The sequence below is a fragment of the Typopeltis vanoorti genome, chromosome 14 (genome assembly GCF_054136105.1).
Source record: "Typopeltis vanoorti isolate ZY-2024b chromosome 14, IOZ_Tvanoo_1.0, whole genome shotgun sequence".
NCBI lineage: Eukaryota > Metazoa > Arthropoda > Arachnida > Uropygi > Thelyphonidae > Typopeltis > Typopeltis vanoorti.
Window position 1 is genome coordinate 43,552,065 of NC_143562.1, and position 24,048 is coordinate 43,576,112.

Consider the following 24,048-nt stretch of genomic DNA (forward strand, 5'->3'; position numbering starts at 1 on the left):
CCATAGTCATAATATACAATATGCATACTATTATTAGACTGTCTTAGCTCTAAAACTATCCAAAGACTTAAACTGTACAATCCTATGTTGAAAGTTTATTTTTCACTTGGTTAGAGTATAATAAATTTAGTTTAATCCTTTATCCAAGTGTGAGCAAACAAAGTTTGCGCCTGAAAGTATCTTCAGGACTGGGGTAAGGTGGTACAACACCAGGGCACTTCTTGGAAAGGTGGAGCAAGCTACCAACACTCCTATCTCAGTATCTCCCATAATGCAAAACACATTCCCTTGCGGATATGTCCAATGCTATGCATTAAGGGAAGGGCTACAACCCAGACTAGTTTCGACTTTTATTGAGGTCTCTTCAGTGGGAGCCAGGCCCAAGTGGAGATACCAGGCAGAAGCATTAGCAGGTCATCTCTACCTATAGGAGTTGCCAAATGGTGTGCCACCCTTTTTTTTAATAAATTACTCTGGATTTAGAGAAAGATATTGAAAGTTTATTTTTCACTTGGTTAGAGTATAATAAATTTAGTTTAATCCTTTATCCAAGCGTGAGCAAACAAAGTTTGCACCTGAAAGTATCTTCAGGACTGGGGTAAGGCAGTACAACACCAGGGCACTCCTTGCAAAGGTGGAGCAAGCTACCAACACTCCTATCTCAGTATCTCCCATAATGCAAAACACATCTCCTTGCGGATATGTCTAATGTTATGCATTAAGGGAAGGGCCACAACCCAGACTAGTTTCGACCTTTATTGAGGTCTCTTCAGTGGGAGCCAGGCCCAAGTGGAGATACCAGGCAGAAGCATTAGCAGGTCATCTCTACCTATAGGAGTTGCCAAATGGTGTGCCACCCTTTTTTAATAAATTACTCTGGATTTAGAGAAAGATGTTGAAAGTTTATTTTTCACATGGTTAGAGTATAATAAATTTAGTTTAATCCTTTATCCAAGTGTGTGCAAACAAAGTTTGCGCCTGAAAATATCTTCAGGACTGGGGTAAGGTGGTACAACACCAGGACACTCCTTGCAGAGGTAGAGCAAGCTACCAACACTCCTATCTCAGTCTTACTCTAACAACACTCCTACAAGTAGAGATGACCTGCTAATGCTTCTGCCTGGTATCTCCACTTGGGCTTGGCTCCCACTGAAGAGACCTCAATAAGGTCGAAACTAGTCTGGGTTGTGGCCCTTCCCTTAATGCATAACATTAGACATATCCGCAAGGAGATGTGTTTTGCATTATGGGAGATACTGAGATAGGAGTGTTGGTAGCTTGCTCCACCTTTGTAAGGAGTGCCCTGGTGTTGTACCACCTCCCCAGTCCTGAAGATACTTTGAGGCGCAAACTTTGTTTGCTCACACTTGGATAAAGGATTAAACTAAATTTATTGTACAATCCTAGGCCTCTCTGGGTTTAGAGATTATCTAAAATACAAACAGAACATACCCTTGAGACCCATCATGGACAGTATTGGTTTCCCAACAAATTAAGTATCCAAACACTTAAATCAAGAACTCTCTCACATTACAGGTCACTCCTCCTCATATTAAAAACATCTTAGGAACTCTTGCTCATTAGACTCGATCCTCAAATATGTAGCCTTCCTATTCCCTAATGTATCCCTTAAGAACTCATTCAGATTCTGGCTTATTAATCTAATTAACTAACAAATTTAGTTATTCATTTATTATCTATAGATGTCTGTTTTCTCCATAAGACATTAACATGACCTGCAAATATGGGAGGAAGGGGGGGGGTTGTCTTAATAAGATCAACCGTTTGACTTTATTAAGCTACAGTTTCTCTGATATATTTGAATTATTCAAAATCACCATGCACTCAGGTTATTGTCATTTTTTAATGCAAGAAAAAATATATAAACAACTAGATGGGATAGCAACGTCATCATACAGTTGATTTCAATCCAGAACACCTAGAAATCCAAGCCCTCAAACTGATATAAAACCAACTAACTACACCATGTAGATTATTTGCTATCTGACACATTAGACACATTTTTAGTGCATTTTAAACAGACAATGTCTAAAAATGCAATTCAAAATAGAAAAACAACAGTCTTTCCTAAAAAATTCTTCACGTTTCTAAATCCTTATACAGTTAATATATGTAAAAATAATATGGAATTTATTATAATAAAAAACTCTAATATACAAGGGTGAAAAAAATGGCAACAATATCGGCAAGATTTTTTTCTAAGTTGGTACATCTGTCATAAGCATCCATGTGAAATTGCAAGTCATTCTATCAAGTAGTTTGTCTGAAGCAAAAGTGTTGTCTGTATCCCTTGAAATGGATAAAATTGAATATCATGCAGTTATAAAATTCTTTGTAAAAGAAGGTTTAACACCAAAAGAAATTCATTTGAAGTTCATAAAAGTTATGGGTACTCTTCCTTCGTTTTCGGCAATTAAGAAATGGGCTGCTGAGTTTAAACGTGGCCATACCAGCCTTGAAGATGATCCACGTGAAAGATGTCCAAAAAGTGTAACACCACCAGAAGTCATTGATCAAGTGCACGATATGGTATTGGATGACTGGTGAGTCAAAGTGTGTGAAATTGCTGAGAATATAGGCATTTCAAAAGAACGTGTAGGATATATTTTGCATGAAGAATTGCAAATGAAAAAGATTTGCGCAAGATGGGTGCCACGCTTGCTCACAGCAGATCAAAAACGCACTTGAATGAAAATCTCTGAAAGGTGCTGGAGCATTTTAACAAGAATCAAACTGATTTTGTGCATCGATTTATTACTATGGATGAGACTGGGATTCACCATTACACACCAGAATCTAAACAGCATTCAAAACAGAAGCAGGTTGTTCAGTGCCAAAGAAGACAAAGTCAGTTCCATCAGCAGCAAAGGTCATGGCATCAGTGTTTTGCGATGCTAAAGGCAATTTGTTTATTAATTATGTTATTATCTTGAAAAGGATGAAACAATAACCAGGGAATATTATTCCAATCTTTTACAGACAAGACAAAAAAATTCGTGAGAGAAGACCCAGTTTGCAGAAGAAAAAACTCATCTTTCATCAGGACAATGCACCTGCATACAAAAATATTTTGGCAATGGGAAAATTAAGAGATCTGCACTATGAATTGATGGAACATCCATCCTATTCCCCAGATTTGGCTCCCTCTGACTTCTATCTCTTCCTAAAACTAAAACTGTTCCTCGCTGGTCAGCATTTTTCTTCGAATCAAGAGGTGACTGCAGCTGTAGAGGAGTATTTTGCGGATCTTACTGAGGATCACTACAGGGACAGAATAATGGCACTGGAACATCGCTGGAATGAATGTATTAGTCTTAATGGAGATTATGTTGAAAAATAAAAATAATTTTGAAATTATAAATTTGTTTTTTCATTGTTAGGACGAGAACTTTTCAGACCACCATCGTATTTCATCTAGTGTAACATGGACATCAGTGGGAAGAAAGAAGAGATGACTGGTAACCACATTCAAAACATGAATAATAAGAATGAGACATGTAGTATATTCTTTCCAGGTCGTGTCATTTTAAATACCCCCCCCCCCTTTCCTTCAAAAAAAATTACAAACAGTCGGTGGTGATTACTTCACAAAAATTTGAAATTGGTATATGGTCAGAGTGATTAAGGTTTAGACAATTTCATAGTGTTTCACAGTATATGCAGGACCACCACCACCCTGCTTATTGGAGGCAGTTCAATGTTTGGTCTCCAAAGCAGTTTCCTGACTGTAAAAAATTAAAAAAAATTAAAAATACAAATATATATATATATATATATATATATATATATATATGATATAATTGATTGACTAGGCTGAGAGACATTTTTTTGAAGCAGATTAAATTACTATAAGCCAAGACTGAAAAATAGAAACATTATTTTATTTTAAATAAACCACACAACTAGTTTCATCTTCTTAGAAGACTTCATCAGGTGCATAGCATGAGGGAAAATCTAAACATTAAAACGCTAACATATTAACAATTGAAGCCATTCCATGTATCTCTTCATTGTTGGGCATGAGCCTGCATTCAAGGTCTTGAGAACACCAAAGTTGGACAGCAATGCAATGACAGTCTGAGAGATTATAGCTGAGGTTAGTGTTGAGATATACTGGATTGAGGACAATTTCTTTAGATTCTACACAGTACATCTCAACACTAACTTTAGCAATAATCTCTCAAGCTGTCACTGTGCTGCTATCCAACTTTGGTGTTCACTAGACCTTGAACGCATGTGCACGCCCAACAATAAGAGATGCACGGAATGCCTTCAAATGTTACTTTAGTATTTTAATGTTTAGATTTTTTCTCTCGCAATGTTTGTTGGTATTTCTCTCATGTTATGCACCCAATGAAGTATTCTAAGAAGATAAAACTAGTTGTTTAAAATAAAATAGCGTTTCTATTTTTTATCTCTCAGCTTATAGTCATTTAATCTGTTTCAAATATATATATATATATATATATATACATTGTTAAAAATAAAAAAAAATATCTTAGCCCACCAAGGTACAAAATGTACTACAGGTTTGCAAATATAATCTTTTGTGGGTGGGAGTAACATAAAAAGACTTAAAAGGAAGACAACCAAATCTGAATCTGCTGGAATGAAGAATCTAAGCCTGGAAGAATCTAAGTTTCAAAGAACTCTGTGTCTAGTATCAATGGCATGTCTGGGATGCTCTAGGTAGATGTGTTGCTGCTCTCAATCCCCCCTCCCCCCCCTTTCCATAAAACCTTGGACTTAGAGAGCATTGCAAGCGCAATGGTTGTTATTATCAAATGAGCTTCTGGACACCATTATAAATAGCACGGAACATCATACTGTGAGCGCTGCATTGCAATGAAGTGTGATCACATTCCTTATTGAGGCACTTTGATAATCTCATTTTGACCATTGTCTTCATGTACACGTTACTGAATTAAACTATTTATTTACAATTATATACAAATAGTGCATATTAAAGACCTAACATTATTTTAAAGTTGAATGTATGCAGAAATTAAAAAATTAAGAGAGTTTCATAAGTTTGACCAGAAAGCTTATGAAAATACAATCATCAGAATTGTCTTAGCTTGCACTACTTAAAAAAACATGACCACTGCCCAAGTGTCCATACATTTGCCTTTTATTAGTGCATTTGATAAAGATTTCACTGGCCTGACAGCTGTTTCGAACTGGTTGGTTTTATTCGCAGACAAGGCAATTCAGTTTGTTCAAAAGAACATCACAGGTCTAAATTGAGACCTCGGTTACAAAGTATTAGTTATAAGTCCATTTCATTCTCTTGATATCTGAATTGCCATGGTCTGCAGTGCTGCTCCTAAAAACATGAAAGAATGGGTAGGTGAAGTTCATACCCGAGTGGGAGCCCATCGAGGTTAATTCACATTGTGTTTGGTCCAGGATTTTATAAGACTTCCCCTCCTCCAGATACATTACATCATTCATTGGATTACCTGCTGGTTTTGAAGTTACTAAAGGTTAAGTTACTAAATGGAAGTATCAGACAAATTTGAATTGTCATTTCTTAGCCTGCATAGTATTGGTGGAATGAACCAATACTTAATCAAGAGTTCCCCAAAATGATCTGTTCTAAAGGCAGAAATTTCAAGATAGAGCTGTAGAAAGCTCCAGTTATTGTAGAGTATAACTTACTTGCCTGATTTTTGCATCCTATTTCTGGATTCTCCATAAATGGTACTTGAATTCTGTAATTAGAAAGATGATGATTTTGATTTTGCTAGTGACTGGTGGAAGAAACTGTAGAAATACAACTTCCTCTACTGTCAACATGGGAACACACAGGACCATACTAATACAAAACCAAATACATCTTATTAGTGGGCAGTAATAAAAAAAAAGTGATTAATTGTTTCAAGCTGTCCACAAATGGGGAAAGTTGGGCTGTGAATCTGAAATTTACTGTATTTTATCCACTTCAATGGAAAATTCCTGTGTGCTATCCTCCAGGACAAGTTTTGTCTGGAAGGGTAGTAGCAAAGTTTGTAGACACTACTTGATAAAATTCTTATATCCATATTCAAGTTTGGTGCTAGATGGTTATGAAATTGAAAGAATTTTGACAACTGTTTGGATTTTAGAGATAAGAGATTTATTCCTTTGCCTGATGTTTGTCTAATGAGATGACATGTTATCCCAAAGTTGGGGATATAACTTCTGCATGGGCTCCTTTGTGGTTACTTATACCAAAGTGAGATAGAAAATATCCAAGAAGTGCTCAACTAGATGGTTGCTAAGATGAGTGGAACTAAGAATTTTCTTAATGATTCTAATTGTATTAGTAAAGAAGCAATATCTAAAACTGGGAAATCAAATCCGCCTTGCGAGCAAGGGGGAAGATGTTGAAGCTCCACCTCTTGCTTGCAGTGATTTCAAAAAAACTGAAGTAAGGCTTTATACAGATCAGCTTCCGTGATAACCATAAGATGAATGACGTGTAGGTTGAACCTACACGTCATTCATCTTGTACCTGCACTACTACCATTGTAGTAGTGGAGGTACAACCACAGTTTCGATGATAGTGGCTCATGCCAAAAAGCAGAGAAGACCAATGTCCCTTTATTCTTACTGGTCAAGTCTTCTGCTGTCAATGTTGTAGCTTCCAGGAATGGCATTCTTACGATATTTATAGGATCTGTCTTTGGGAATAAGCTGAGTGGTAAGTTTCAATTATTCACTGTCTGATGATTAATAACTTGATTTTATTAAGATTGGCATTGGGTTTACTACTTTCTCTGAAGTGACGGAGGATGTTAAAGAATGTGCTGACAGAACTATTATCTCTGAAGGTACAGATTAAATTATCTGCATAGGCAATATTTTTGCACTCCTGGGGGGGAGTAAAATTTCTCTTATCATGATGGTATCATTCATCCATCTTAGAAACAGTTCTAATACCAGAGAGAAAAGTAGTAGACTCAGAGAATAACCCTGACATACTCCTTTGCAAAGGGGGAGGGGGGAGACAGGATCTGGTAGTAGTCATTTACTATCAAACTGGTTTTGGCTTCAGCATAAATTCCTCTGACTGCCCAGTGTAAACTTTCACCAAACCTTACGAGATATTAAATGAGCAAGAGAAATTCATGTTGGACTCAGTCAATGCGTTTTCTATACTGAGTACTACCAACTGGTACCGTTCCGTGATGACTGCAAGATGAATGATGTGTTGCAGTAGTAGTGCAGGTACTACTACTAATGCCAAATGTGCAGGTAACAGTTTCGATGATAGTGGCTCTTGCCAAAAAGCAGAGAAGACCGATGTCCCTTTACTCTTACTGGTCAAGTTTCTGTTGTCAGTGTTGGAGCTTCCAGGAATGGCATTCCTAGGATATTTATAGGATCTGTCCTTGGGAAAGTTGTATAACATCTTGGAGCAAGAAGCGGCTGAGTCCCATCTCCTGGCCTGGGATACCATAGGTCTGTGTGCTGGTAAAAATACTTGAGAAAATGACCATCATTCGGTGAAGGTCATTTGTAAATAACTTGTAGTCTATGTTGTTGTTGAGTGCAATGGGATGTTAGATGCCTAATGGTTATTTCTCTTCTGAGACAGGTAGAAACCTTAAGAGCAAAAAATCTCATTCAATACTGAAGCAATCCAATTTCAGAGAAATGTATTTTTCATAAGTGAGTTCTCGGTTGGTGCTTAAAAGTAATTAAAAAGAAAGAGCTATATGGATTCATTTCAGTGATGCAAATTATATATAAATAATGGATATTAAAGATCCAACATTATTTCAAAGCCAAATGTATGTAGAAACTATGATAAACTATATCATAATTTTGACCAGAGAGTTTATGAGAATAGAATCCTTGGCACTAGAGTTGCCTTAGCTTGCACTACTTAAAAGAACACTACCACTGCCAACCAGAGCGAAACAGCTGTCAGGGCAGTGAAACCTTTATCAAATGCACTAATAAAAGGTGAATATACAGAAGCCTTGGACGGCAATCGTGTTCTTTTAAGTAGTGCAAGTTAAGGTAACTCTCTGATGCTGAGGATTGTATTCTCGAAGCTCTCAAAATTATAAAACTTTCTTAGTGTCTACATATACCTGTCTTTTAAATCATGTTGGATCGTTAATATCCACTATTTCTATATAATTTACGTCACTGAAATGAAACCGTATGGCTCTTTCGTTAGCATTTATTTACAATTTTTGTGGGTGTTTGCTCACATCTCATATAATACTGTTTCCACTCAATTGCACATTTGAATGATTTTTCTCTTTGTTTCTTAATTTATAGAAACCAGTGTATTTATTCAGACCTTCCTTTAAGGTAGAATGTGGAAATTCTCCCACTGGATTGTAGTCCGATTGATGGAAGATAGCTTGTCAGTAATTTTCTAAATGGTAGTTTCATTATAACCATTTGTCATCAGAATGATTTTTATTTTATTTCATCAACCTAAGGCAATCAGAAGAGCAGATTGCATGAATTCTATGATAATACCTATTGATAATACTTTTGATAACATCTATCTTCTGCAATGCATGATGGTGTGAGAATGAATGGATGTATCTTCCAGTAAAGGTTAGTTTTTGATAAACTAAAAATTCAACACGACCTGTAGGATTTCAGATTATTAGGATATCCAAAAAGGTAAGACTGTTGTTGGATTCAGGTTCAACAGTGGACTTGAACCTGAATCCAATGAGAAAACAAATTCTGTCTTTGAGTGGGACCAGACTGCAATGTTATTATCAACAAAAAGAAGCTGAATATGAGAAAAATAGTATGGAATGGGTGATTTTCTAGATGCGCCATAAAATAAGCAGTTGAGAAGGACTACCATCACTGTTCTTCCAATTTGTTTGCATACCTTATTCCATCATGCACTGATGGTAAATTTAAACAAGTTTAAAAAAGTCTTAGGGAAATCAAGATTGCAAAAAGTGAAGAGTCTCTTTAGTGGTGTGTTGGTAAATAAGGAAACCACATCAAATGTCCAACAGACACAGATCTTTAATTTTCTCTCTTTAATGTCAATGTTATTCTTAACATAAGAGCTAGTGTAGCCAGTGAAATTTCGAAGATCATGAATGGAATGCTTTGCACAATAGTAAGTGGGAAAGCCAATACAGTTCCCTATTGAACACAGTGAATAGTCATCTTTATGGACCTTGGGAAGACCATAGAGATGGGATGGGATGGATGGGTCTGATGAATTCTTAACTTCTCAACAGCAGTAGCATCTCAAGATTGTACATTGTCCAATAATTTATAATTTATCGATTTTACTCTTTGCTGGATCCTTGCTGATCACACTGTAGGTTGATCTATCCCTTAGTACGATATTAATTTTACGATTACACTCCATGGTATCCATTACAACAGCAACGTTACCCTCATCAGCCATTGTGGTGACAATATTGGTGTTTTGATGTAAGGAGTGAAGCAGTTATACTTCTAAGAACAGTATATTCAAAGAAGGAGGCACTGCTATGTATACAGTTTGGCTAATTTCAAACTGTAACTGACTTTTCCAAACTTACCATAATATCTAAGTAAGGTACTTGTCAAGGAGACAAGGCAAAATCTGGACCATTAGAGGCATTCAGTTCATTATTAGTAAGAAGTCTGTTTGTTAAATTTATAACCCAGTTATCACTGATAATGTAGTAGTTAATACTGCACAGTTTCTTTGTTCTAATACTTCAAATTTGTTAATCGCTCTGTGTTTATGACAGAGACAGCTGCAATTGAGACATGAGGTAGTATACACATGCTACGTGACTCATGATGATTCATGTCTTGAAGATTCATTTCACTGAGATGATGTCCATGTTACATTAAGAATTATCTCAATAAAACTTAATGCAGATTTTACTTATACAATTTTTATTTTAGCAAATGTAGAATGTTGTCCTATTGGCAGGACATCTTCAGTATGACTTTCAAATTTAAGAAGTAGAAGAGAAACCATAAGATTCAACAATGAAAACATGAACTATGTATACACGATAAACTAAAAATTCAATGTAATACAGTCTACAATAGTCTAGATTCATCATTTAATTTATGGATGAAATATAATGGAGTTGTTTTTTTAATAAATTCTATATATATTTTTTTCTACACATTTTAGCTGTATAAATATTTAGAAATATGTCTAGCCTAGTTTCTTTATAGGAAACATACACACATACAAAGGAAAGTAATTACATAGGCAGTCACGTTCCCAACAGCACAGCATCATCAAAGCACTTATACAAGCTGGGACTATCGATTTTAATGACGCAACTCTTGCCACAAAACTCAGTTATCTTTGCAATGCTTTTTAAGCACTTGCTACAACCACTATAAAACAGACAAAATACTGCATGCCTCCCACACCTGACACACAAGATCACAATAAAATCATTCCCATATCTATATTGAAGGGTAATACATCTGAAAAGACAGCTAAAATTCTTGAGTATAAGCTCAATGCTTAGAAAACCACATGTAAAAACCACACACACACACACACACACACACACACACACACACACATACATACCCTAGCTAGCAATTTTAATCCCTTCTCCTAAGGATCAACCTCAATCTCTTGCACAACTTGCAGTATATAAAGTTATAAAACCTGCAATCGCAATCATCAGTATGGTAAATCATGCCTGGCTCTTCATGCTCTGATTACTCCTTCACACATGATTAAATGGAAGAGGACAACAATGCTACATAGAATTCACAACAAATCTGAGAGACTTTTTTCAGAATCAACATCAGTTACAAAACACTCCTATAACATTAATAAGTATGCTGAATTGGAGACAGTCATTATGAGATCGTATTTATCCTAATTTCTCTGAATTAACTTTGCTTTTATTTGGCTCTCAGAGGGTACCAGGAGAGGACATTTACTTTTCAGTTACGATTACAATCACAATAGTTAAAATTTTGAGCGTAACTGAAAAGAAATCAATGTTCTATCATGTACCCTCTAGGAGCCAAATAAAAACAAAGTTAATTCAGAGAAGCTGGGCTAAATGTGACCTCATAATGACCATCACCGATTTTTGACAAGTTAATGCAGCAAGTTTATTGAGGTTAGGGGAGCGTTTCATAGCTGATGTTGTTCGGAAAATAGTCTCTCAGACTTGTTGTGAATTCTGGTTATCCCTTCACACATTTAATGTGTGAAGGGGTAACTAGAGCATGGACTATAGTCCTGATTTACCATGCTGATGATTGTGATTGTAATGTTCTTCAAGGTGGATGTTAACCAATATAATATACCAATTACAATCAGAATTGTAATTGACAAGTAATGTAATAAATAATAGCAACTTAAGAAATTTATTTAGTTATGTACATTACTTAAATTAAAAATAAATAGAAGCTGCTCTAACTTGAAAAATTATAAGCGAGATAATTTTTGTTATCTATCAAAAACATAGTACAATACTTGGAATAATAGATATTTATTGTATTAAATTATACCTCTAATATACTGGGTATTTCAAAAACTATGACATTAACGTTCTTATGCAAAGAATTTTATCTGATATGGATGCATGTATGACACATAGGATGATATTGGTAGGTATCACCATCCACATATCAAGCATGTTTGTATAAACATGCTTGATATGTGGATTGCAAATGTATATTTGCAATACTGAAATATCATACCTCTATACTAATTTCAAAAATATTAACGTTGAGTGCCATTAACCTGGAAATGATAGCATGCATACCCATCACTATCAGTTGCAAATAACTTGTCAGGTGGATTCTCCTCCATAATAAATCAATGGTACAAGATCAGACCTGTACAGTAAGTGGTCCAGCCTTTCCAGTTGCTATGCCATAATAACGCATTGTTGTATCCCATTATTTTTTCTTCATATATTTTATGTATTTTTCTATAGCCTTACCTTTGTGAGGCACGTGTATCTTAGGGACACACAGGAAAAGCCTGGGGTTGAGCCTAAACCTATGTGGCAGACACTTCCTTACCAACTTCTCGTTTAGTTCCAAGAAATTTATTGAAACTGCACCACTTAGGACTATTAGATTAATTAAAGGATTAATCAAGAAGTTGGTAAGGAGTGCACAAAGATAACACGAGATATGCAATCGTGACCGTATAATACTTTCTACAAATTTTCCCGCCCAGATTCGTACCTAATTTAACAAGTGGTGCATCGAATTCCATCAAGAGACACAGTAGGTTAAAGAAAATAAGGTTTAATTAACAAAATGTACATATTACTAATAATACAAAAATTAAAAGGTTTCATTCAAACTTAGTTAAAGAATATGTCATTTCTGATAGCTCCAACACTTTCTATAGAGAAGCACATTAAATTTTTACAAACCTTAACTATCATACACAAAAAAAATATCCATCTCACGCCATAATCTTAAATTCTTGGAATCTAAATTAACAATCATTCCTTGGGTCAAATCCTCTTAAACATATTTTAGACATACTCAATATTCAAACTTGTATTACACTTAATCCACTCATATTATTCTACACACTAACTCTCTTTCCTATAGTCCTTTCTAAGAAATGTCTGAGTCCTTCGTTTTAAGTTTACATAACACTAACTCCATGGATTACATACAAGAAAATGATAAATTTTCTACTTATCTATTCATGACAGTTCCGTTCCTTTGTTGCACTAAATTCTGCCCTCACTGTCTTTTTCTTCTATATAGCACAGTCTAGACTTCCGATCATCGATATGCTAGCATGATCTTCTATCTGACCTCCTTTATTACAGCTTTCTGGACACGTTTCTTTCTACTCTTCTTTCAACATAGCATGGTTTAGGCTTCCGATCATCGATATGCTAACGTGATCTTCTATCTGACCTCTTTTGTTACAGCTTTCTGGACACGTACCTTCCTACTCTTCTTTCAACATAGCACGGTTTAGGCTTCCGATCATCAATATGCTAACGTGATCTTCTATCTGACCTCTTTTGTTACAGCTTTCTGGACACGTACTTTCCTAGACGTTCCATGTGGCATAGCCTGCTGCAGTATCTCGAGATCAGACTTCCTGCCCAAAACTGTCCAATCGCATGCCAGCGACGGACCTTGCACCACCGAGCTCTGATCAACAGGAGGTGAAGACTCAGGAACAAGAGAGCGAGAGGGGGGGGTTCTAATCCTTTTACTCCTCCCTAACGGCCATCGACGTAACTTTGTCCATTCAAACAGCATGTAGAAATTGCCATCGCAAGTGTATGACGTCATGGCGTTCGGTCGTCTCCTGCCACTCCTAGTTACGTTCCACAAGGAAGAGACCTCTTGGGGCAGCTGCCTGCTTTCCCCCTCCTGAATGTTTACACAGGTTATGTTGGTCTGGCCTTGCATGTTATTTCACAATAAAGTTTATTTTGCATGGTAATGTCAGTCTTAACTCAGTTTTAGAATATACATATGATATATACACACTTTTCTTACATAAGTATTCAGAACTACTCTTACCCAGATATCAAGCATGTTTTAAATGTTTCTTAATTGGGTGTTTGCTCTGTTATACAATGATAAGATGAAATATCTTATGTTCCAACTTATCAGGGTATAACAGTATATATGTAGTTGGCAGTTTTCTGTAGTGCCTTTGAAAAAACTTGTTTCCCTGTAACCATTCTTTTGTACATTTCTGCCAACTGACAACAAATTTCAGTACCCTTAACATGCAAAAATCAGATTGTGCTATGTACCTATGTGTATGTATAAGCATATTTCCAGCTGTTCTGTCTTTTTTTTTGCAACTGATGGTTGTATGAGAAAGCATGATGCAAATACTATTTTTACCAATTCAATTTCTCTTAAGAAATCAGTTTTTTTATGGAAGATGTGCTGGTACTACCTGCTTTTTTGAAACACTTTTGTATTACACTTGCACTAATGATATTTTAAATGTCATTTGTGTTTAGCATATACTGTCCCTTATACATTGAATGTCTATTATATATTAAAAAACAGGAAAAAAAGTCTATAAACAAGAAGTGCCATACCTTTTCCTTTTTTAGATGAAAAAATTCATCCATAGAGTTACTGGTTTTCTGTTGATCTTCTTGAAGTTCTCGTAGTAGTTCACATCTGCAAAAAAAATGTCTTAAATGTGGATATGTGGATTAAAGATGGTGTAAACACAAAGCCTAATAAATGTTTAACTACGAGCAATTGGTCCAATAAAGAAGAAATGTCACAATCAATCACATTGGCAAGTAACAGAAATTAAACAGAAAAACAATCATGCCACTACCTGTTATTTATGATGACTATGATATGTTCCTCTCCAATATGCAATTTGATCAGAGAATAGCCATTCAGCAAAATTAATTGAATTTTTCAGGTATTTTATTAAATGAGAATTTCATTTTAAATTATAAGTGCAATCAAAAAGGCAATTTTCTAGATAATGCTAAATTAAAACATTCTCTCATATGAACATGAAATAATCATCTCATATTTTATTTATACATATATATATATATTATAATCAAATGGCTGTTATAACGAAGACTCCCAGCTTTTGTAAAATTAAACCTTTTGCTATGAGAAGCAACTGACAGCTAACGAAGAATGTTTAAAAAGCAAAGTAGCATCCACCATATGTCTTACATTTTTTCTCAATTACACACACACACACACACACACACACACACACACACACACACACACACACACACACACACACACACTATCTGCTCTTCAAACACATATAAGAGCTTGGTTCGAGATAATGAATGTAGGTTAGTGGCTTTTTTTTAATTCTCCTAGTGTAAATTCCAGCCATTCGACCTATATAGTACATTAGTACCATGAAAAGCTGAGTATCACATCGTCTAAAACCCAGATGTTGTAGATTCCAAATGTGGTACTGTTTATCAAGCTACTACAGTCCTCCAATCAGCAGAGTGGCACTCTTACATCAGGTACCATGGAATTCAGATCCTGAGGCTATAGAGTGGAGAGCATGTATACTATCCACTAGGAACAAACAGGCCTGATTGCTTTGCTTCTGTGTTAAAACCAAACCTGTGTCTTTGTAATGCTTTTTAAGTAACAGAAATACTCAGAAATCAATAATATAGACTAGACACAACAAACAGCCAGTGCCATTTGTTGTGTCTAATCTTTTATAGTAGAGATGCATATGCAACAGGCCTCCTCTGGTCTTTTACAGAAAGACAGAAGAAAGTTCAAATATCAACAAGACAGGAATACCAACATGTCTTCTGTTCCTGGTGGTTTTCTCCCTTCCCCCTCCTTTCAGAACTAATATCTATCTTCCACTAGATTTACAAACTTTCACACTAATCCGACATATACTCAACAACAGTAATTTTCAAACTATGGAGTGTGCCTTCCCTTAGGGAAGTTGGGGGGGGAGGGCACGAGACTCTTTCTAGAGAGTACAAAGATGGTCAATATTACCATTTTTTTTTACATGTATGTACTCAATATTCCATCAATTTATTTCAATATAATATAGTATTAAAACACTTGCAACAGTTGTCATTAATATACTAAGTTAGAAATTCAAAAGTTCTAAATTTTAAAATAAATGCCTCTGTGTGCAATTTTACTTTAGTTTGAATTATAACTGTGTACTATCAAAACATGGTAGGAGTATCTTAGTTTTACTAGAATAAAATATGTGCTAAGAAAACTATAAGTTGATATTGTTTTATGAAAAGTATAGAAAGTGCAAGAATTTTTTAAAGGAAAAAAGTGGGGTGTTTCTTTAAAATATTTGAAAATCACTACTCTGAAGTACAGAAGCAAGCAGAGATTCAGTCAATTCAAACCAGAACATTTTTTTTTTAAAATATATATCAATCCCAAACACAAGAGGAGAGGGAATTAATTTGCTATAGATTCTTCCTCTTATGTGGGGTGATGAAGTGCCATACGTGGAGGGGGATGAAAGCAGTAGTCAGGACAAAAGGAAACTATTACATACAAGCAAAGCATTAATTTTATAGAGTACCCTTGGATCAGAACTTTTTTTAATTAAAAAATTGATGAAATTATCATATATAGATGTTTATGCCTACCTTTGCTATATTTTTGGCAAATACAATCTTTAAAACTTGAAGTTAAAATTGTAGATGGTGATGAATGAATATCATATCAATGGTAAAATAGTGAGATAGAACTCCATTTAATCTTAAAAGATTTAAAACCTGAGATATAAGTAAAAGAGTTTAAATGCATAAAAATGAATAGGATATGATAAAAAGATACAATATGAACAAAGAATAGATTCAGTAATGAATAATGTGATGTGATGTTAATTTTATTTATTTATTCGTATGGAGTTCCCTCCCTTCTCTCCCCCGTCCCTACTGAGGCGAGTTGAGCCCCCTCATGGGGGGGTTAAGTATTTATGAATGTAGATCCGTGTGTGTTCATGGAGCCAGTTTGCCTGCTTGTGGGATGAAAAACCCTGCTGTCCATGCCCAAGACTGGCTAACTTGGCTATGACTGAGGAAGATCCTCAGTCATAGCCAAGTTAGCCATCGATGGGAATCGAACCTAGGACACTCCTTCCCCCAGGCATATGGTTGCGAAGTGCAAAGCCACTAGGTTAACCACGCTGACGTGATGTTAATGAATAAATATCACCATAAAACTGGTAAAGATTAAAAGTCAAAATATATTAAAGAGTAAAAATCTACAATTTAAAAACTGCAGATGAAAAAATACTAATACGAAAAGCTCAGAAATAGAAATATTAAAAATATATGATGAAAGATGAAATTCATTTATGGGATAAGGCTGTTTTGGGAATGCCATCATCAGAATGAAAGAAAACAATTTTGTAGCACACATTATGTAGGCAGTGTCAATGATCCCAAAGCTATTTTGAGTGGTGAAAGGTTTTGTTAGGGAGTTGCCAAACCTCAGATATAATGTAGGGGCAGCAGACAATGATAGTGTTCCAATGTGTTTTTATTGCTATGGCTCGACATTCTTAATTTTGTTTCATTGCTTTGAAAGTAAAGAATGGTTACTTTTTCTATTTGTGGAATGGGATTGTGTTTGACTGCATGCGCTGCAATATATTTCTGGGGTTGTAGGTTTTTGGGATTGCTTAATTTAGTTTCCTTTTGGAAAAAATCAGGTATGGGTATATAACAATGACGATAATATTCACATAAGTGGAAATGATCTGATTGTAGACCAAATATAGCTGGTCCTGAAGACAAGGGTAAAGTGATAAACTTTACCCTTGTCTTTAGAATGTCACGGATTGTTTTCTTTTCTGTTTTTTTTTAATTAATTTGATTTAGAGTAACTCATGAAAACAACTTTATAATTAGAATGGTTAAATATAAGTTTTATAGCTTATGATGATTTCTTCACTGGGGACCCATGAAGAAATTATTATAGAAGCTCAAGCAAAACTCGAAAATGATCCTAACAAAGACATATATTTCAAAAATATAAAATAAAATAAACAGTAATTATTAATAATAAGCTAATTATGAAACCAAAACCTAAATTTACAAAATCAATTAAATCCCTAAGAATCAACCACTGTATTTTAGAAACAAAAGTTGATAAAGGAGATATTGTTGTACTTATTAATAAATGGATTTTAAAATAAAATAATAAATACTATTTCTGACCCAAATACATACCAAAAACATAGAATTCAATCCCACTCCAAATCCGATTAAGAAAACAGATAATTATCTACATGGACTAAAAGGCAATGAAATAGATAAATCTGCGATTAAAAAACTCTCACCACAAAAAAGTCCCCCCCCCCCCAAACATTCTTTGGGCAAATTAAAATACATATAAAAAATTACTCCATACACCCAACAATATGAAAAGTATATAAAGTGCAAAAAAAGAAATGCCAGCCTGGTTGGCCGAGTGGTTAGTGTATCTGCTCTCCAGCCAAAAGGCTATGGGTTCGAATTCCACTGTGGGCATGGATGTTTGCGATTGTCTGTGGAAATACTAGTGGTGGTAGTTGGCGGTAGGTGGCATTGGTGTAGTTGCAGTCAGTTGATGGATGAGTGGTGGAAACAGAGTTGTAGAGTAGGTGCCCTCCCTCGATCAGTCTTTGGACTCCCTGGAGGTGTCGTGTAATAATAATAATAATACAACAATCCCCTCTATCAAAATTTGTTGCAAAAGTATTAAAACCATTAATGAAAACGTCAAAGTTCACGATCAAAAAGAGAGACGATCTTTTTGAGAAAATTAAAAATCTATGCCTTTTTCCCCCAATAATATTCTTACTTTGTTGTATACTAATGTTGATATCCCCAAAGTTGTAGACAATGTAACAGACATTGTCTACAACTTATGACAAAATTATTTGAAACTTTCTTTTGCACACAAAACTAACTCCTTCAGATATTCTAGAATAAATAAAACTAATAGCTTCTGATAATTAAATTTGAAAATTATTTCTATACAAAAATTTTTGGACTCCACTGGGCCAAAATATTAGCAGTCAGCTCGTTGACTTATTTCTGATCCATTTGGAGTCAGACTTGTTACTTCCAAAACTCTCACATCACATTTCTTTTTTAGGGACATTATTTGATGTGGTTCTGTGTATTGGAAAAAATAAAACAAAACATGCATTTCACTATCAAGCATGAAGAAAAAAAAAATTCAATAATTTTTTAAAACCCAATTCTTATTAGATCAGGAAACAATATTCATACAAGAATTTATCATAAACCCACCACTGTAGGGAACTACCTACATTATGATTCTTACCACTCCTAGACCATAAAAAAAATCACCTGCACTCCCTCAATTGATAAACATACAAATACACAACTGTTCCTGAAGACTATTACAGAACTATCTTAAGACCTTCTAAGAGTCGTACCCATCCCAAGGATAAGGTGACTAACCGTATGCTGTAACTGCGTTCACAGGGTTCACAGGGCTGGTTTGCCTGCTTGCAGGATGAAAAACCCCAGATAAACTGGGGAGAAAAAACCCTGCTGATGTGATGCTTATGAATGAAGAAATGGGTAGCATGAGTGTAAAGAATGAGAGAACAAGTGTGCAAACAGGGAAATGAAGAGACTCGGGGTGGACAGTGGAACATAGAGTGAGAAAGCTTGATACTCCAAGAGGATGAGAATGTGCGTGTTGACAAAAAAGGAAAGGAAGATGACCTGGTATGGAGGAAAATAGTTGGATTTGAAGAAAGTTCTGGAATGAGAAGGAGAAAAAGAAATGGCTTGAGGAAAGTATGGAGAAGTCACACCTAATAAGTGATATCAGTGAAACTTGTTATAGACCCAGGAATGAGCTATTATATTTTTATACGAATGCTAGAAATATCAGAAACAAGGGGAACGAAATGGTTGCATTGATTGAGTTATTTCACCCAAAAATTGTTGGAATAAGTGAGATATGGTTGGAAGGAAATGATGTATTTAGTGAAGATAGAAAGGGTAAAAAGGGTAGGTGAAGTGCTATTGATGATAGAAAAAGAATTATGTACATACAAGGTAGAGAAGCAAGCGGAAAACAGTAGTAGTGATTTTGAGGCAGTATGGTGTGAGATAAAGATGAATACAATGAAATGCTTTGTTGGATACTGCTACAGACCTGGTAATGTGGAGGGTAGTGACCAGGAAATGTATAAGCAAATGGGAAAAGGGTGATTTTCATTATGGTAATATAGATTGGGATGACGAAATATCAACAGGAAGTAAAGAAATGAGTTCATGAGATTTTGAGGGACAACTACCTCAGACAGTTTGTAACAGACTGCACACGAGGATTGAGGATCTTGGATTTAATCATCTCATCAGAGGATGTTATCATAAACGAGGTGCCAAATCTCCCTCCAGTTCAGGAGAATGACTATGACGTGATTGCCTGGGTGGTTGCAACCATGTGAGAACTTTCATAAGGAAAGGGTATATGTGGAACTACAAGGCTGGTGATTATGAGAAACTCAGGAGACAGCTTGCAGTTGTAGCATGGAATGAAGAGTTGGGTGGAAAAGAGATCAATGCTGCTTGCATGATATTCAATAACGATATTCAGTTGTTATAGGATTAATTCATAAAGGTCATTCATCCTTGTGAATGTGACATCATGGAGAGTTTGAGAGCAGTAGATGATGATGAGGAGGAGAGACTGACTGTGAGTGAGGAAGAGGTATGTGGGGAAATTAAGTAAACTCAATATTAATAAGTTCCAAAGTCAAGGTCAAGTACCAAAGGAGTGGAAGGAAGGAAGGAAGGCAAGATTCTACCACTTTATAAAGGAGGAGACAGTTCAATAGGACAATCTGTGTGTCAGATGTTGTGGTTAGTGTTAGAAAGGCTGGTGAGAATCAGAATCCAGAACCAGGTTGACAACAATGGTTATCTTTGATGGACAGGAAGTATTTGCTAAAGGGAGGTCATGTTTTAGTAATATACTTACTTATTACAATAAGGTGACATCAGCAGTGGATATGCAAGATGGATACACCGTAGCATACTTAGACTTTGCAAAGGCTTTTGATAGATTACCACATGATAAGCTGATAGTCAAATCAGAGCAGATGGAGTTGGATAGTAAACTAGTGCATTGAATTGAAGATAAGCTGTCTGATAGGTATCAGGAAGTTGTGTATAAGGAAGCAATATCCCAGAAAAAGAAAGTCATTAAGGATATGCCTCAGGGGTCTGTTTTAGGGCTATTGCTGTTTAACCTGTACATTAATGATATTGGGAAGATTTGAATGGGGAAATACAGTTGTTTGCAGATAGTGCAAAGTTGGGATGAACTATGAGGAGTAGAGCAGATGTTGTGGCCTTATAAGAAGACCTGAATAGACTAAGTGAATGGGCACAGGAGTGGATATGCCAGTTCAATGCTGCAAAATGTAAGGTTTTAAAATTTGGAAAACAAAAATGGGATGTAGAATTTACTCTTGGCAGGGATATATATTGTTAGAGGTGAAGAAAATAAGAGATCTTGGGAATGGTGGATAAGGATCTAAAATTTAGAGGACATATTGCTAAAATTGTGAGGACAACACAACGAATAACAATGACTTGTAGAAGTAAGAAGATTCTGGTTCAATTGTATAGGGCTCTAATTAGGCCACATATGGATTCCTGTGCACATATTTGTTCACCTAGTTTTTCAAAAGGATGAAGAGATGTTGGAGAGGTTCCAGAGGTGATTGACCAAAATAGGTTCTGATCTCTGGAATGTTGAATATGAAGAAAGGTTGAGGCTATTCAATTTGCAGAGTCTAGTGGCTAGGAGGAAGAGGGGGTGATATGACAGAGACGTACAAGTTGGTAAGGAGTTGTTATAGGATTAACACTGAAGAGATTTTTCAAAAAAAGATTGGGATATTGGGGGAGAAGAAGAGGTCATCCCTGTAAACTGCATAAGGAAGATGAGAGCAAGGGAGGAAGAAGTAGGTTTTTGCATGGAGATCTGGGGATGATTGGAATGCACTGCCTGAGAGTGTGGGGTGGTGTCTACAAAGAATTTGAATGTGTTTAAGGCATGGTATGATGAGCTGTGCGCACGACAAAAGGGACCTCTTAAATGAGTCTGTGACTCCATGGGTCTTAGGATGATAATAATACCCAATATTTTCCAAAAGAAAACCAAAAACCAGACTAAAAAAACTATAACCATAGAAATGTAGTCAAACAATCACATTCCACAAACAGAAAAAATAACCATTCTTTACTTTCAAAAAATGAAACAAAATTAAGAATATCAGAAGCTGCAGCAATAAAAATGCATTTCAACACTGTCAAAGTCTGCCATCCCTACAATATATCTGAGGTTTGGCAGCTCCATATCGAAAAATCTTCCACTAATCAAAACGTGTTTGGATCATTGACATGGCCTACATAACATACTTATTATTAACATCATATTCAATTCCATCTATAATTTTGAATTCATATGTTTATGTAGCTCATTTTAAGAGTGCTCATAAAAGTTAATTTCTTTCTATCTTTCTTAAGATTATTAAAGGAGCTGCATGAACCAATGGTTCTGTAGTTCCTTATAGTAATCTCAAATTATTTTACAATCTTAGAAAATGCACACACTGAGGTAAATACATCCATGAACAGACATCATCCCCTCCCTAGCAGCAATTAGAACTATAAAAACCTTAGCCAACCGGGCAAAATTAATTTGCTCTGATAACACTGCATTCACCACAGAACACTTTTTTTTTGACCAATGGCTAATTGGTAAAACTCCCACCAGATAAAAAGTATTCTATTGCCAAGTATTCTGCCCCCATATCCAAATATAGATTACAGCAAATTCATCACCATCCCTTATATTCGTGGAGTCTCAAAAAGTGGCCAAGGTGGTAAATTCTTGTATGAATAGCGTTCCCTGATCTAGTAAGAATTAGGTTTTAAAAAAATTTATTGAATTTTTTCCTTCTTGTTCTATAGTGGAATGCAATCTAGCATAGGTGTTATTAAGGAATGTTAGTAAATCTAAAATTTAAAAAAAGCACAATCTAGTGACCACTAATAAACTGCACAGAAAGCTAGCAACCCTTATCTGCTTCCCCCAAAGACTAGCTACAGTCATTGGATTTACCTGATGTGCACCGGGTGCCCCTGCAACTGCAACCATTCATACTATGGCTAAACAGGCAGGATAGCCAACATCCATATATCAGACCACAGGGACTACATCCATTTCCTCAACTATGGCTGCTCAGAATTCAGGACTAAGTGGAAAAGAATATGGAACGTTATTGGGGACAACATGATTTTGTGAAAGGCAGATCTTGACTTAATAATTTGATCCACTTTAAGTGACCACTGAGTTGGATAGAGGAATGTCTACTCAGTGATACTGCTGGACTTTGCAAAGGCATTTGACAGGATTCCACACAGAACACTGTTGTATAAACTGAAGCAAACGAGGATGGATACGAAGCTAGTGATTTGTATAAGATGGTGGTTGATGGACATATCAAAGAGTGGTGCATGAAGGAGTCGAGCTCAAGTGACTAGTAGCGTAATGAAAGGCTAAATTCATTTGTATATCAGTGATACAGAAGATGTTTCAGCTGTTTTCTGAGGATGCAAAGCTGGGATGAATAACAGTCAATGAAGATGATATAGAGATCCTGCAGGATGACCTAGATTAACAGCATAGGCAAAGGTAAATGGTTATCAGCTAAATGTGTCCAAGTGTAAGATCATGTACTTAGTCACGAAGTTCACAAGCTGTGTTCTATACTGATGGAACTAGACTGCAGGAAATTGATGAGACCAAGCATATTTGGTGGTTATTGTAGACAGGGAGTTGAAGTTTAGAGGACATAAAATAAAGAGGAAATAAAGCTTCAGAGAGACAGTTTGGATCTCCTCCCACTGAGTGTATGATTAGACAGTGGAGAAAACAGGAAGAACACCTATTCAAGATGCCAAAAAAAAAAAAAAAAAAAAGAAGGCCTTAAGAGAAAACCAGTAAGGCCAAACTTGGAGCAGAGGCTTAAGACTTGGATTATGGAACAGCGCCAAAGTGGGATATGTGTGTCAACCAAGCTTATTCAATATTGCAAAGGTGGTCCAAGGCAGCACATCATATTATATGGCTGTTAAAGAACACTGATAAGCAGAGATAAAGAGAATCTCATTTCCCCTTCATATGACTTTAATAAGACCACATCTAAACTAATGTGTTCAGATCTGGTCCCATCAATTCTTCATTCCCTGAATTCTGTGCAGATGAAGAACTGGTAGAGAGCATCCAGAGACAAGTAACCAAGATTGTAGCAGATCTATGGAATATCTGTCACCTGGATTCTGTGGGGATGAAGAATTTGTGGAAACCATCCAAAGTCAAGTAACCAAGTTTGTAGCAAGTCTATCAAATATCTGTAGTAGGTCTATGGAATATTCCTTATAAGAATATATTTTAAAACTAGTTGATAAGCAAATAAGAGGGGACAGAATAAAAGCATATACTTTTTTTTCTGCGTATAAGATGATACTTTTTTCTAAAATTTTTAGACCAAAAATTGGG

General features: G+C 35.7%; 1 protein-coding gene across 3 annotated transcripts in view; it reads right to left on the reverse strand.

Annotated features, from left to right (window-relative positions):
- LOC150099411 (mitogen-activated protein kinase kinase kinase 7-like) overlaps window positions 1–24,048 on the reverse strand; it is a 415,932-nt gene that overhangs the window by 18,663 nt on the left and 373,221 nt on the right. For all 3 annotated transcript variants that reach the window (XM_090403539.1, XM_090403540.1, XM_090403541.1), the window contains one exon: window positions 14,037–14,121. In XM_090403539.1, coding sequence (XP_090259665.1) covers window positions 14,037–14,121 — 85 coding nt within the window. The remainder of the gene's footprint in view (window positions 1–14,036; window positions 14,122–24,048) is intronic.